This window comes from Lactuca virosa, chromosome 2, assembly GCF_052849685.1.
Source record: "Lactuca virosa cultivar CGN04683 chromosome 2, Lactuca_virosa_CGN04683_v6, whole genome shotgun sequence".
Taxonomy (NCBI): Eukaryota; Viridiplantae; Streptophyta; class Magnoliopsida; order Asterales; family Asteraceae; genus Lactuca; species Lactuca virosa.
The window spans coordinates 83,353,960-83,369,397 of record NC_136427.1 but is presented as its reverse complement, the minus strand read 5'-3'; the positions used below and the strand labels follow the sequence as shown (position 1 = coordinate 83,369,397).

General features: G+C 40.3%; 3 protein-coding genes across 3 annotated transcripts; all 3 read right to left on the bottom strand.

Annotated features, from left to right (window-relative positions):
- Positions 1-5,544: 5,544 nt before the first annotated feature.
- On the bottom strand, positions 5,545-6,024 carry LOC145157561 (uncharacterized). Its single transcript, XM_079076587.1, has one exon. The coding sequence runs from the start codon at positions 6,022-6,024 to the stop codon at positions 5,545-5,547; it is 480 nt and encodes a 159-aa protein (XP_078932713.1).
- Positions 6,025-11,053: 5,029 nt separating this feature from the next.
- On the bottom strand, positions 11,054-11,464 carry LOC145157560 (uncharacterized). The gene has a single exon (XM_079076586.1). It carries the CDS (start codon positions 11,462-11,464, stop codon positions 11,054-11,056), a length of 411 nt encoding a protein of 136 aa, XP_078932712.1.
- A 174-nt stretch (positions 11,465-11,638) lies between these two features.
- LOC145157559 (uncharacterized) lies at positions 11,639-12,622 on the bottom strand. Its single transcript, XM_079076585.1, has 2 exons — positions 12,384-12,622; positions 11,639-12,341 (listed from the first exon to the last, which is right to left on the bottom strand). Exons 1-2 carry the CDS (start codon positions 12,620-12,622, stop codon positions 11,639-11,641), a joined length of 942 nt encoding a protein of 313 aa, XP_078932711.1.
- Between the last annotated feature and the right edge of the window lie 2,816 nt (positions 12,623-15,438).

Sequence of the window (15,438 nt, the reverse complement as noted above, 5' to 3'; positions counted from 1 at the left end):
GCTCAATATTTCTCTGATCCAACTCAACGTTTTTCTGGTTCAGAGCATCGATCTGTTTCTGAAGCCCAAGAAGTGACCGACTCTCTTCTCCTGTGCTACCACCCCCGATAGAAATTCCTTTGCCACGTGGGGGTGATGTTGAAAATTGTTCTCTGGCCAAGAGCGTGGCTAACTTAACAGAGGTAGCGTTATGCTCTGGCCTAGGAGGAGAGAAATCTGTTAGGAAGGAAGAGCCACCAGTTTTATAGAAGGTACTAGGACCTTCACTTGCGGGTTCAGCTGAGACTATAACAGGTGTAGTTGTTGGTGAGTGAATTAAATTCAGATGTTGAATGCACATTTAGAGGGGGGTTTTGAATGCAATGATTAAACAAACAAATCAAAAACACAAGTAATCAGCTAAGTGAGTGAATTAAATTCAGATGTTGTAAGGACTCCAACTTCATGTATGACAACTTAGCAATGTGATTCAAATATGACACAATATTTGTTCAGTTCTATCTAAGTTGGTACTTGAAAGTGTTAACAAGCTCTAACACTTCCCATTCACCACATTAATTAACCAAAACAAGCTCTTTTATTAACCCTAACCTTACTAACCTAATCTAAACAAGCTCTTAGAGTTAGATTAAAAGATTGCATGAACCTTTATGTGAATGTTCCCAACAACACCCAATACTCCTCACAAGCTCTGGAGTGTAAAAGTGTATGAATAAGATTTACACTAAATTCGTTCAATAGAGATCAATTTAATGCTTGTTACTTGTTGAATTTCACAAAACAATTATGGATTTTGTAAAAGAGATAACTTGAATGACCTAACCCTAATTCAAATGGCCAATAAGAATCACAATTAGAATCAAACATTCAATTAAAGCTAAATCAAATTCACTAGATAGAATTAAGAACAAATATCATGTCATATGATTGAAGTCACTACCAAGAAGTCAAAAAATGAAATTTGAGAAACTAGGGTTCTAGCCACACATGGCTAGAACAAGATCACAAGTTTAAAAGATGGAAATGAATGCAATTACAACTTACAAATACTAGAAATAATGTTTCCAAATAATTGCTAATCAAACCCATGCAAAAACCTTCGAAAATCCTTCTCAAAATGTGCTCTGATATGTTGTGTCTCCATAAAAATGGCCCTCAACCCGTAATATGAAAGATAGGAAAAACTGCCAAACGTAGGTTTCTGGGACGAACACGGCCCGTGTTGGACATAGAGTAAAGTTGACATGACCCGTGTTCATCAGGGTCAATAGCTCCTCTTTTTGGTCAACACGGCCCGTGTTGATTTTGCAGTGTAAATCCAACACGACCCGTGTACCCCTCTGACTTCGAATCCAAACTTGATTTTTTTCAACTTTTTCATTCTTCGCCCGATCATCCCGAAATCTTCACCAATGCTTCCCGACACCTCCCAAAGCGCGTTCCAACCTCCGGTTCACCTTAAAAAGACATGAAAATGTGCAAATAAGGTTGTTCTAGAGACTAACATGAAATATGATGAAATGCAAGACAAATGAAGGACAATTACACTAAATAGATGCATGAAATGGGGCTAAAAGGTGTGCAAAGAGGTACACAAATTGCACCTAATGAATCTCCCCAATATTAGACCTTTCTTGTCCCAAGAAAGAACAAGAATCAGACAAAACAGGACGATTTCTAGATGGCAAAAAGAAACATAGAGCAAAAAGGGACAGAAAGATCCTAAAGGCTAGGAATGAATGCATGCAATGAAAACCATGAAAAAGAAAAAAAAATATGTACAAAAGCACTAAAGAAGCAATATGTACCAAAAAGGAAGTTTAAGACATAAGTAAATCATCTATATAAGTACGATAAGGCTTTACATCAATGTGGCTCCAATCATTAATACCTAGACAACCATCTTGCTTCCTTCCACATATCACCGACTCCCAAAGTGAGGAAGACCCGAAACGATGTAACCAATAACCCAACTGTAGTTTTATTTAAACTTCATACCTTTATTAGCTTTATAGGCGAAGATAACAGAGTCCGGATCTCATTTCCTTAAGACCAGATGGTCAAGAATTAGAATCGACGCATCCTTAAGAACCCGTCACGGCGAATCAGCTTTCCCTAAAACAGTGAGCCCACCCGAAGGGGCCCAGCTCCTATGCTTTCACTTTTTCGAGAGCCACAAGTATCATATCACACAGTTCTTCATTCGCCAGATTTGACTTTGAGGCGGCTTTTGATTTTTTATTGACTTGGATTTGTATCTTCGTTTTGAGCTTTGAATTCTTCAATCAACTTTTTGAATTTCTAAAAGTTTCTTCGATTAAGTGCGTCTCTTTTTTTTGGGTACTAGATATGACAGTTGTAGCCATTCTTCTTTCTTGACTCTGTGGATCTGATACTTAAGCTCTCTATTACCGCGAGGGTAACGCGTGTCAACAAATAGGTCCATGTTCTGTGGGTCCAGAGTTGCCGATAAAGATTCTTTTTAAACATTCAGAAGCAAATCATCCTAAAGCTGTTATTACCGCCCACAAAAACGTTTTAGTATGCCATTTTTTTATTATCTAAGGCTGGGGTCTCGAATCACGGTGTTTGGGTCCCCTAGTTATGATAGCTGATTCTACGCTTCCGGTAACTATCCGGTCACTTCAGTATTTTTTTCATTTGAGTTCTCGATTTCCTACTCATGGAGCTATTGTATGTAAAGAATGTCATCATCTCGTACACTTGATTTATTATATATATATATATATATATATATATATATATATATATATATATATATATATATATATATATATATATAATTTTTATTTTATTTTTATTTTTTACTTTTATTTTTTATTTTTTATTTATTTTTTATTTTTTTTTTTTGAAAATGCATGCATGAATATGAAATGCAAAAATGATAAAATGCAAAAAGTTGAAATAAAAATATTTTTGGGTTTTATAAATGTAGAATGCAAGGAGAATGAAAATAAGAATATATATATATATATATATATATATATATATATATATATATATATATATATATATATATATTGAAAATGAAAATGCATGAATGAACCTAGTGTACAACTCTACCCCTCCCCAAGCTTAAAGATAAGCATCGTCCCCGATGCTTGGAGAGGGCGGAACAACCTATTGCGGAGGAGGAGGAGGAGGAGGAGGAGGATAGTAGCTGGGATTTCGGGTCCAAGCCCAAAAGTCCTCCTCATGTTTGCGCTGACGCTCTTGATCTCGAGCGTATTGAGTGGTGAAGGCGGAAAAACTTTAGGTTAGGTTCGTGCCATCTTGATGGTAAGTGTCGAGGCGGGAATGGATCGATTGGAATTGATCCATATATTGCTGGTGATATGATGGTTGTCCAGCATGGTGGGATGAGCTAGCATCACCCATGGGAGGAGAGTTTTGTGGATTCGCCCCGTCACTCTCTCCACCTTCCTCATCTGCCTCATCTTCCTCCTCGGAGAAGGATTCGGGGAAGAGATATGGCGAGATGTGCCAGTCGGTGAAATTGTTAGGATGCCTGAGCGCAAGGATACCCCGGTTCTCTAGGGTGATGAGGAGCCTTGGATCGTGGTTTTGACCCACGGTCCAATTATGGTTCCCGTCCCCTGCTCGAAACATTCGCATAGACTCAAGAACTCCTGTGGTAAGGTAGGTCTCACCGGGTATGGGTTGGTGAGTTCCGGGATATGGGGCCCGGACTGGAGCACTTTTGGCAAATAAACTGGCAAGTCCACCACAAGATATTTTTCCGGATTGTGATGTGCTGAGGCGGGTGAGTTTGTTACAAAGGAATGAGCCATAGTGAGGAAAGAGGTGATCGTTCGGGTGGTCCATCGCATAGAGTATTTTGAGCTCAAGGGCGCTAATGGTGCTTCTTTCTTCTCTAGGGACGAGAAGTGAAGCAATAATCATGTGGGCCACTTTCATCACAGGGTGGATGAGAGATGAGGCCTTAGCAGAACTTGAGACATAGGGAAGCTGACGCGTAAGGTCGGTCCAACACGTAAGATCACTATATCCAGGGATTGGGTCATTGGGGCCAAAGGTGTGTTCTGTGGGGGCCCCAACTATTGCATTGATTTGGTCTAGGGACAAGGCATCATCTTGGTTCATAAGCCGGAAACATAGGACACCGTGGTCCAAATCAAGTGAAGATAGGAACTCGGCTGTTGGAACTTTATAGCTGAGCTCGTGGACCCTTAACAACCCTTGCCATCCAATGTTTTGGAATAGTGTGTGGACTTGGTTGTAGATGTGCAACTCATGGAGAGATGGCACATGCGTGAATTGTTGGGCAGAGTGTGCTACCTGAAGAAAGGCCTCAAGTTTGGCGGCTTGAATTGGGCCACGACAAACCACACCACCGTGTGCCGGATTGGGTGGAGATGAAGGTGGGGGCGACGGGGACCTAGGCGGAGGCGATGGGGACCTACGACGGTGGGCCGACGATTTGGTGTGCCGAGGTCGTTTAGAACTCTCACCTTCCATATATGCAAAATCTAGGACAAAGTCAAAAAGTCAACCGGTCAACGGGTCAAAAAGTCAACAGTTGACGGGTCCAGTCAACACGAATTTGACCACCAAAATTTCGCGGGAAATTCGGTTCTTGGTGATTTCTAAGTGATTGTCAAGTCCAATATGACCAAAATGAATGCAGTTTGACCTTACAAACACAAAATCCACAAGTGAAGAGTTGGAAAGATTTTACCGAATCGTTAGTGGAAATGCGTTGTTGTTGATGATAAAGACCTTCTTCAACCTCCCCAAGCTTTCCTACATGAACATTTAAGCACAAAAACACCAAAATTCTTAGTAAATTTCGGACCTATGGTTTGTCAAAAACCCCAAATCCACCATGAAAGTGGAAGAAGATGGTGTATTAGATGTAGGAGATGAAGTGGGGAAGATGAAAATCAAACCTCTTTGAAGAATTAAGCCAAAATCGTGAAGAATCAAGGGATTTTTGATGAAAATCGGACCTTGGGGTTTTCTTGGGAGAGAGAGGCTGTTTTGGAATGAATGTGTGGAAGAGTGAGGCAAAAATCCCGATTTTTAGCATTAAAACCCACAGGCTCTGCTGCGCGAACACGACCCGTGTTGGGCATAAGAGCAAATTGACACGGCCCGTGTTGGGCATAAAATGTGCGAGATTTTGCTGAACACAGCCCGTGTTGGTCATAAAGGAAAAATGACACGGGTCGTGTACCTCTCTGACTGCGAGATTGCTTTCCATTGATGAACACGACCCGTGTTCATTATAAGGCAAGAGGAACACGGCCCGTGTACCTCTCTGATTGCCACTTCCACTTTTTGAACCGAAAAAATTTTCTCTCATTCAAATGAAATGCTTTTTCATTCCAAGGTCCGTTTGGTGACTTTAAATCATATTTAAATGCATTTGGAACATTAAAAACCAAAAACTCAAAGAAATGGAAATTATTTTTAAAGAAAAGACAGAAATACCCCCGGGTTGCCTCCCGATAAGCTGCCCTTGTTTTAAGCCGTTGTCTCGACTTTGCCCCCGAATATCTTTCAGTCTTGGTACGTAGGGTTCCCAACAACTTCTATCTCATCATTCTTCACCTCGAATCCTTCGTAGAACAGCTTCAATCTATGACCATTGACTTTGAATGTTTTTCCAGTTTGTTGGCTTGTGATTTCCACCGCACCATAGTCGAATACCTTTGTGACTATGAAAGGACCAACCCATCTTGATCTTAATTTCCCTGAAATCAACTTGAACCTCGAGTGATAAAGAAGAACTTTTTGTCCTTGTGCAAAAGTCTTCCGGGAGATCATTTTGTCATGATACGCCTTTGTCTTTTCTTTATAGATCATGTTACTTTCATATGCATCATTTCGGATCTCCTCTAGCTCTTGGATGTCTAGCTTCCTTTTGTGTCTTGCCTCCTCTTCATTCAAGTTGAACTTCTTTATAGCCCAAAAAGCTTTGTGCTCGAGCTCAACTAGTAGGTGACATGCTTTTCCAAATACCAGCCTATATGGGGACATACCAGTGGGTGCTTTGAAAGCAATACGGTATGCCCAAAATAACACTACTATATTTCACTAAAAGGTAGTACAAGGCAAGTATGGTCGATCCACAGAGACACGGGACAATCGGTCTAATACCTCTTTGCGCAAGGTACTTGTTCACAAAAGATTAAGAGGGGGGTTTTGAATGCAATGATTAAACAAACAAATCAAAAATACAAGTAATCAGCTAATTGAGTGAATTAAATTTAGATTTTGTAAGGACTCCAACTTCATGTATGACAACTTAGCAATGTGATTCAAAGATGACACAATATTTGTTCAGTTCTATCTAAGTTGGTACTTGAAAGTGTTAACAAGCTCTAACACTTCCCATTCACCATATTAATTAACCAAAACAAGCTCTTTGATTAACCCTAACCTTACTAACATAATCTAAACAAGCTCTGAGAGTTAGATTAAAAGATTGCATGAAGCTTTATGTGAATGTTCCCAACAACACCCAATACTCCTCACAATCTCGGGAGTGTAAAAGTGTATGAATAAGATTTACACTAAATTCATTCAATAGAGATCAATTTAATGCTTGTTACTTGTTTAATTTCACAAAACAATTACGGATTTTGTAAAAGAGATAACTTGAATGACCTAACTCTAATTCAAATGGCCAATAAGAATCAGAATTAGAATCAAACATTCGATTAAAGCTAAATCAAATTCACTAGATAGAATTAAGAACAAACATCATGTCATATGATTGAAGTCACTACCAAGAAGTCAAAACATGAAATTGGAGAAACTAGGGTTCTAGCCACACATGGCTAGAACAAGATCACAAGTTTAAAAGATGGAAATGTATGTAATTACAACTTACAAATAGTAGAAATAATGTTTCCAAATAATTGCTAATCAAACCCTAGCAAAAACCTTCGAAAATCCTTCTCAAAATGTGCTCTGATATGTTGTGTCTCCATAAATATGGCCCGCAACCCGTAATATGAAAGATGGGAAAAACTGCCAAAAGTTGGTTTCTGGGTCGAACACGGCCCGTGTTGGACATAGAGTAAAGCTGACACGGCCCGTTTTCAGCAGGGTCAACAGCTCCGCTTTTTGGTCAACACGGCCCGTGTTGATTTTGCAGTGTAAATCCAACACGGCCCGTGTACCCCTCTGACTCTGAATCCAAACTTGATTTTTTTCAACTTTTTCATTCTTCGCCCGATCATCCCGAAATCTTCACCAATGCTTCCCGGCACCTCCCAAAGCGCGTTCCAACCTCCGGTTCACCTTAAAAAGACATGAAAATGTGCAAATAAGGTTGTTCTAGAGACTAACATAAAATATGATGACATGCAAGACAAATGAAGGACAATTACGCTAAATAGATGCATGAAATGGGACTAAAAGGTGTGCAAAAAGGTGCACAAATTGAACCTAACAAATCTCCCCAAGCTTAGACCTTTCTTGTCCCCAAGAAAGAACAAGAATCAAACAAAACAGGACGATTTCTAGATGGTAAAAAGAAACATAGAGCAAAAAGGGACAGAAAGATCCTAAAGGCTAGGAATGAATGCATGCAATGAAAACCATGAAAAGAAAAAAAAAATATGTACAAAAGCACTAAAGAAGCAATATGTACCAAAAAGGAAGTTTAAGACATAAGTAAATCATCTATATAAGTACGATCAGGCTTTACATCAATGTGGCTCCAATCATTAATACCTAGGCAACCATCCTGCTTCCTTCCACATATCACAGAATCCCAAAGTGAGGGATACCCGAAACGATGTAACCCAATAACCCAACCGTAGTTTTATTTAAACTTAATACCTTAATTAGCTTTATAGGCGAAAATAACAAAGTCCAGATCTCATGTCCTTATTACTAGATGGTCAAGAATCAGAATCGATACATCCTTAAGAACCCTTGTTTTAAGTCGTTGGCTCGACTTTGCCCCCGAATATCTTTCAGTCTTGGTACGTGGGGTTCCCAACAACTTCTATCTCATCATTCTTCACCTCGAATCCTTCGTAGAACGGCTTCAATCTATGACCATTGACTTTGAATGTTTTTCCAATTTGTTGGCTTGTGATTTCCACCGCACCATAGTCGAATACCTTTGTGACTACGAAAGGACCAACCCATCTTGATCTTAATTTCCATGAAATCAACTTGAACCTCTAGTGATAAAGAAGCACTTTTTGTGCTTGTGCAAAAGTCTTCCGGGAGATCACTTTGTCATGATACGCCTTTGTCTTTTCTTTGTAGATCATGTTACTTTCATATGCATCATTTCGGATCTCCTCTAGCTCTTGGATGTCTAGCTTCCTTTTGTGTCCTGCCTCCTCTTCATTCAAGTTGAACTTCTTAATGGCCCAAAAAGCTTTGTGCTCGATCTCAACTGGTAGGTGACATGCTTTTCCAAATACCAGCCTATATGGGGACATACCAATGGGTGCTTTGAAAGCAGTACTGTATGCCCATAAGGCATCATCCAGCCTTATGCTCCAGTCTTTGCAATTCGGATTGACTGTTTTCTCCAAAATGATTTTAATTTTCCTATTGGAGACCTCTGCTTGCCCATTGGTTTGGGGTGATAGGCTGTTGAGACTTTATGAGTCACCCCATACTTCTTCAGGACAGCTTCAAGCATCCGGTTGCAAAAGTGAGTACCACGGTCACTTATGAGGGCCTTTGGAGTGCCAAACCGGGAGAAAATCTGTTCCTTAAGAAAATCCACCACAACTTTGGAATCATTAGTACGGGTGGCTTTGGCCTCCACCCATTTGGACACATAGTCAACCGCCAAAAAAATGTATGAACAACCAAAAGAGGGTGGAAATGGTCCTATAAAGTCAATACCCCATACATCAAAGATCTCGCATACTCAAATGGGGTTAAGGGGCATTTGATTCCTAGAGCTTAAGGACCCGGATCTTTGGCATTTATCACAATGTGCACAAAACACATAGGAATCGTGAAAAATGGTCGGCCAAAAAATCCGCTATCTAAGACTTTTCTAGCTGTCCTTTGGGGTCCAAAGTGACCTCCACAAGCATATGAATGACAAAAATCAAGGATGGATTGTACCTCTTGTTGCTCAACACACCTTCGGATCATTTGGTTTGCACAATACTTCCAAAGGTAAGGCTCATCCCATACGTATCGCTTGGCTTCCTTCTTGATTTTATCCTTTTGACAACGTCTGGAATCCGGGGGAAATTGATTCGTGACCAAGTAGTTGACGATATCTGCATACCATGGTGCTTCTTTGGCCATAAATAAATGCCCATTTTGGAATGTGTCTCAGATTGGTGTTGTATCTTCGGGTGGCACAAAAAGGCTGAGATGATCCGCGACCAAGTTTTCTTCCCACTTTTATCTTTGATTTCTATATCGAACTCTTGCAGCAGCAACATCCACCGTATTAACCTCGGCATTGAATCTTTCTTGAGTAATAAGTGCTTCATGGCTGCATCGTCCGAATAGATAATCACTTTGGTCCCAAGGAGGTATTGTCGGAACTTTTCTAATGCGAAAACAATGGCTAGCATCTCCTTTTCAGTTGTCGTGTAATTGGCTTGTGCATTATCCAAAGTATTGGATGCACAGTAGATGACATGGTGAGCTCGGTCCACCTTTTGTCCCAAAACTTCCCCAACCGCGGTGTTGCTAGAACCGCACATGATCTCGAATGGGAGATCCCAATTTGGCGGTTGGATGATGGGGGCGGATGTCAACAAATCCTTCAAATGATCAAATGCATTTTTACATGCATCACCAAACTCTAAATCAGCCTCCTTTTGTACAAGTTGACACATCGGCACCATGATCTCGGAAAAATCATTTATAAACCGCTGATAGAAACCTGCATGGCCAAGAAAAGAACGCACTTCCCGAACATTTGTCGGGTATGGTAAGCTCTTAATAACATCTATTTTGGCCTTGTCAACTTCTAAACCTTTTTGTGACACCACATGTCCAAGTATCAAGCCCTTGTCAACCATAAAATGACATTTTTCATAATTAAGGACTAAGTTCGTGTCAATGCACATTTGTAAGATTTTGGTGAGATTTTGCAAACATTCATTAAAAGAATTTCCATAAACAGTAAAATCATCCATGAAAACCTCTATGATATTTTCGACATATTCTAAAAATATGCTCACCATACATCTTTGGAAGGTCGCGGGTGCATTGCACAAGCCGAAGGGCATGCGTCTATACGCAAAGGTGTCGAAGGGACATGTGAATGTGGTTTTCTCTTTGTCTTCCGGGGCAACCGGAATTTGGTGAAAACTAGAAAAACCATCAAGGCAGTAATAGTGAGATTTCTCGGCCAATCGTTCTAACATCTGATCGATGAATGGCAAAGGGAAGTGGTCTTTGCGGGTGGAAGCATTCAACTTCCTATAATCGATACAAACCCTCCACACGTTTTGCACACGAGTGGGTACCAATTCCCCTTCGGAGTTTTTGACAACGGTGACTCCGGCTTTTTTCGGGACAACTTGTACGGGACTTACCCACTTACTATCAGAAATGGGGTAGATTACACCTGCATTGAATAGCTTCATGATCTCTTTTTTAACCACCTCCATCATAGGTGGATTCAATCTCCTTTGGGCTTCACGGGTTGGCTTAAAGTCTTCTTCCATCAATATCTTAAGCATGCATAATGACGGACTCAACCCTTTTATGTCCGCAATGGTCCAGCCTGTCCGCAATGGTCCAGCCAATAGTCTCCTTGTACTTTTTCAAAATTTCAACCAACTCTTTTTCTTCTTCTTTTGCTAGCTTGGTTGAAATCATCGCTGGTAATGTCTCTTCCTCTCTGAGATAGGCATAATTGAGATGGTCGGGAAGAGTTTTCAACTCAAGACTCGGTGGGTGTACTATGGATGGAAGGAGTTTCAGATCGGAGTTCTTGAGCTTCATGCGGGGTGGTTCAACCCTCATAGGTTGTGCTTTCTCCAAGGAGTTGATTGCTTCCATCAACTCATCCTCCAAGGTGTACTTATCAGCCAGATTCTTCATCCATGTTTCATCAAAAATGCTTGCTCAAGATGGTGTTTAGCACATCTTGGCTTGACAACTCGAAACAATCATTAGTACATGAATCAGTAACATCTATGAAGTTTAAAGAATGAATATCATTAGGATATCGCATAGCTTCAAAGATATTAAAGTTAATCACCTCACCATCGAACTCCATAGACAAAGTACCATTTGCTACATCTATTTTTGTTTTTGCGGTACTCATGAAGGGTCTCCCCAAAAGGATGGAGCTCGATTGTGGGGTGTTGTTATCACCCATATCCAAAACATAAAAGTCAGCAGGAAATACAAGTTCATTGACTTGCACTAACACGTCCTCCAATACACCTTTTGGGTGTACCAAAGACCAATCGGCAAGTTGAATAATAACTCCGGTTTTTGATAAAGGTCCAATTCCCATTGTCTTATAGGTTGAATAGGGTAAGACATTAATTGTTTCTCCAAAGTCTAGCATGGCGCGTGGTACAAAAAGGTTACCCATTATACAAGGAACCGTGAAAACACCCGGGTCCTTGCATTTTTTTGGTAGCCGTTTTTGTAACACGGCCGAAACGTTTTCATCTACTTTTACAGTTTAATTTCCTTTAAGCTTTTTCTTAGATGTGCAAAGTTCCTTAAGAAACTTAGCATATCTAGGAATCTGTGTAATAGCATCTAAAAGGGGAATATTGATTTCAACCTTTCGAAACATTCCCATGATTTTGTCATCTTCCCATTCTCTCTTTGTACTTGTTATCCTTGAAGGAAATGGAGCTGGTGTGACTTTCACTTTGGTTTCTATTGGTTTCTTTGACTTGGAAGTATTTTTCCTTTCCTCTTCTTTGACAGCTTCTTCCACCTCAATCTCTTTCTCTTCCTCTTCTTCATCCGGCATCTTTGGACCATCATAGCTTTTTCCACCTCTTAAGGTAATGGCACATGCGTTGTGTTTCGGGTTCTTCTCGGTTTGAGATGGTAGCTTGCCTTGTGATTCCATCTTACTAACGGACAGAGCAAGTTGTGAAACTTGTTGCTCCAAGCTTTTTATGCTTGCTTTCGTTTCTTGTTGGAAGCTTTGACCGCTAGTGACAAGGCTCTTGACGATATCTTTTAGTGACATGCTTGATGAACCCGCTTGTGGAGGTGGTTGTGGTGGATGCCTTGGCTGGAAATTTTGAGGTTGAAAAGGTGGTCTTTGTTGATTTTGAGGAAATGGTGGTCTTTGTTGGTATTGATGTGGTTGATTTGATTGATAATCTCCCTTTCGATTTCCTCCCCAACCTTGATTGTTGTTCCATCTTTGGTCATTTCATGAGTGCTCAAATCCCCTTTGGTTTGACCTGGAATATCCTCCTAATGCATTTTCTTCAGCATAATCCTCGTCTTGAAGTTGTGGGCACATATTGGTTGGGTGTCCCACTTGAGTGCAAATATCGCACGGGCGGGGTGTGGGCTGCACACCTTTGTCTTTGGCTAGCATCATAACCACTTTCGTAAGCTCGGACAATTGAGCTTCAATTTGAGGGGTTTGGACTTCCTTTACACCTCGGGGGTGCATCCATGTACCATTCCTCATCATGGCTTTAATGTTTAGAATCTTCAGCCATGTTCTTGATTAGGTTGCGGATTTCAGTTGGAGTCTTGTCGGGTAAAGATCCGCCGCTTGAAGCATTAAGAAGCCTTCTTTCCATTGGAGTCATTCCTTCAAGAAAATATTGGAGGAGTTGGTATTCGGTAATTCCGTGCTTGGGACAACGAGCACAAAGTTTCTTGAACCTTTCCCAATATGTGTGAAAAGCTTCTCTCTTATGTTGCTTAATTCCAATGATTTCCCTCCGTAGGGCTGAAGCTTTCATCTCCGGAAAGTATTTGTCCAAAAAGAGGCGTGCAAGATCTACCCAAGTAGTTACCGTCCCTGGTGGGAGGTCATAAAGCCAGTCTTTGGCTGCATCTTGCACTGCGAAGGGGAATACCCTAAGCTTGATTTGATCCTCCGTGACATTGTGTGATTTCATGCCCACACATACAACATGGAACTCAGTGAGGAACTTGTGAGGATCTTCATTTTCCAGACCTCTAAAGGTTGGGAGTAAGTGAATGAGCCCGGATTTTAGTTCCAAGTTTGTGGCTGCCGGATATGTGATGCAAAGAGGTTGTTGAGTAACCTCTTGCCTCGACCATTGGCGGAGAGTTTGTTCGGGTAGGGGGTTTGGAGGTGGAATCCCTCCATGGTTATCTCCCATGGTGTGAGTAGTGGTTGAAGTTTTTGTGGGTGTAGTGTTTGGGGTGTTATAAGTGGGTGAAGATGGTTGTGGTGAGAGTGAGAGACTTTCTGTTTCTGATGCGGATACACTTGAGAGGGGTATGTCCTCCCAAATGTTGATGACCGGAGGGGTAGATAATGAAGAAGTTCCGGACACCGGTTGCCTCTTACGAAGCTTTGCTTGCTTCCGTATTCTCCTTGCAGTCTTCTCTATCTCCGAATCAAGTGTCAATGGTGTACCTGTACGAAAAGATCTAGGCATAAACAATTAGTAACACCGTGTCACCGGCAACGGCACCAATTTGTTAGGCGTGTCAAACCCAACAAATAATAGGGGTACGATATACACCAAAATAACACTACTATATTGCACTAAAAGGTAGTACAAGGCAAGTAAGGTCGATCCATAGAGACACGGGACAATCGGTCTAATACCTCTTTGCGCAAGGTACTTGTTCACAAAAGATTAAGAGGGGGGTTTTGAAAGCAATGATTAAACAAACAAATCAAAAACAGAAGTAATCAGCTAAGTGAGTGAATTAAATTCAGATTTTGTAAGGACTCCAACTTCATGTATGACAACTTAGCAATGTGATTCAAAGATGACACAATATTTGTCCAGTTCTATCTAAGTTGGTACTTGAAAGTGTTAACAAGCTCTAACACTTCCCATTCACAACATTAATTAACCAAAACAAGCTCTTTGATTAACCTTAACCTTACTAACCTAATCTAAACAAGCTCTTAGAGTTAGATTAAAAGATTGCATGAAGCTTTATGTGAATGTTCCCAACAACACCCAATACTCCTCACAAGCTCAGGAGTGTAAAAGTGTATGAATAAGATTTACACTAAATTCATTCAATAGAGATCAATTTAATGCTTGTTACTTGTTCAATTTCACAAAACAATTACGAATTTTGTAAAAGAGATAACTTGAATGACCTAACCCTAATTCAAATGGCTAATAAGAATCACAATTAGAATCAAACATTCGATTAAACCTAAATTACATTCACTAGATAGAATTAAGAACAAACATCATGTCATATGATTGAATTCACTACCAAGAAGTCAAAACATGAAATTGGAGAAACTAGGGTTCTAGCCACACATGGCTAGAACAAGATCACAAGTTTAAAAGATGGAAATGTATGCAATTACAACTTACAAATACTAGAAATAACGTTTCCAAATAATTGTTAATCAAACCCTTGCAAAAACCTTCGAAAATCCTTCTCAAAATGTGCTATAATATATGTTGTGTCTCCATAAAAATGGCCCTCAACCCGTAATATGAAAGCTAGGAAAAACTGCCAAAAGTTGGTTTATGGGTCGAACACGGCCCGTGTTGCACATAGAGTAAAGCTGACACGGCCCGTGTTCAGCGGGGTCAACAGCTCCTCTTTTTGGTCAACACGGCCCGTGTTGATTTGGCAGTGTAAATCCAACACGGCCCGTGTACCCCTCTAACTCCGAATCCAAACTTGATTTTTTTCAACTTTTTCATTCTTCGCCCGATCATCCCGAAATCTTCACCAATGCTTCCCGGCACCTCCCAAAGCGCGTTCCAACCTCTAGTTCACCTGAAAAGGACATGAAAATGTGCAAATAAGGTTGTTCTAGAGACTAACATGAAATATGATGAAATGCAAGACAAATGAAGGACAATTACGCTAAATAGATGCATGAAATGGGACTAAAAGGTGTGCAAAAAGGTGCACAAATTGCACCTAACAAAGTACCTCATCAGTTAGACCATCTCTGAGATGACATTAAGTCACCCACCCATGTAGATTTTCTATAATTGTATAAATTTTGAGGTGAGATTTCCTAGTCCTTATCAAAAAAAAGTTATTTAAAGGCTTGGGTGTTTATTTTATAATTAACTTATTTTTCTATATATTGTCCCTGGAAACATGCTTGTTGTATGTATCAAGTCTCATGTTCTATTGAAACATCGAGCATAGCCCAATGGATCACACAAACATCATTGTCTTTTGTTTGAGAGATACATGTCTAGTCCTCAAAGGTAAAGGGTTTTTCAAGTGTCAATAGTCTTCCTATTAAAACATAGGCTATCCAAGACACAACTTGCACTTGGTGTCCTTAACCTCTTCTATTTTCACCAT

Bases quoted from the DNA above. Each gene is read 5' to 3' on its own strand.
- LOC145157561 (XM_079076587.1), bottom strand. From the start codon at position 6,024: ATGTCCCCATATAGGCTGGTATTTGGAAAAGCATGTCACCTACTAGTT.
- LOC145157560 (XM_079076586.1), bottom strand. From the start codon at position 11,464: ATGGGAATTGGACCTTTATCAAAAACCGGAGTTATTATTCAACTTGCC.
- LOC145157559 (XM_079076585.1), bottom strand. From the start codon at position 12,622: ATGATGAGGAATGGTACATGGATGCACCCCCGAGGTGTAAAGGAAGTC. The intron at 12,342-12,383 runs GTCAAACCAAAG...AAATGACCAAAG, and splicing joins GCATTAGGAGGATATTCCAG to ATGGAACAACAATCAAGGTT.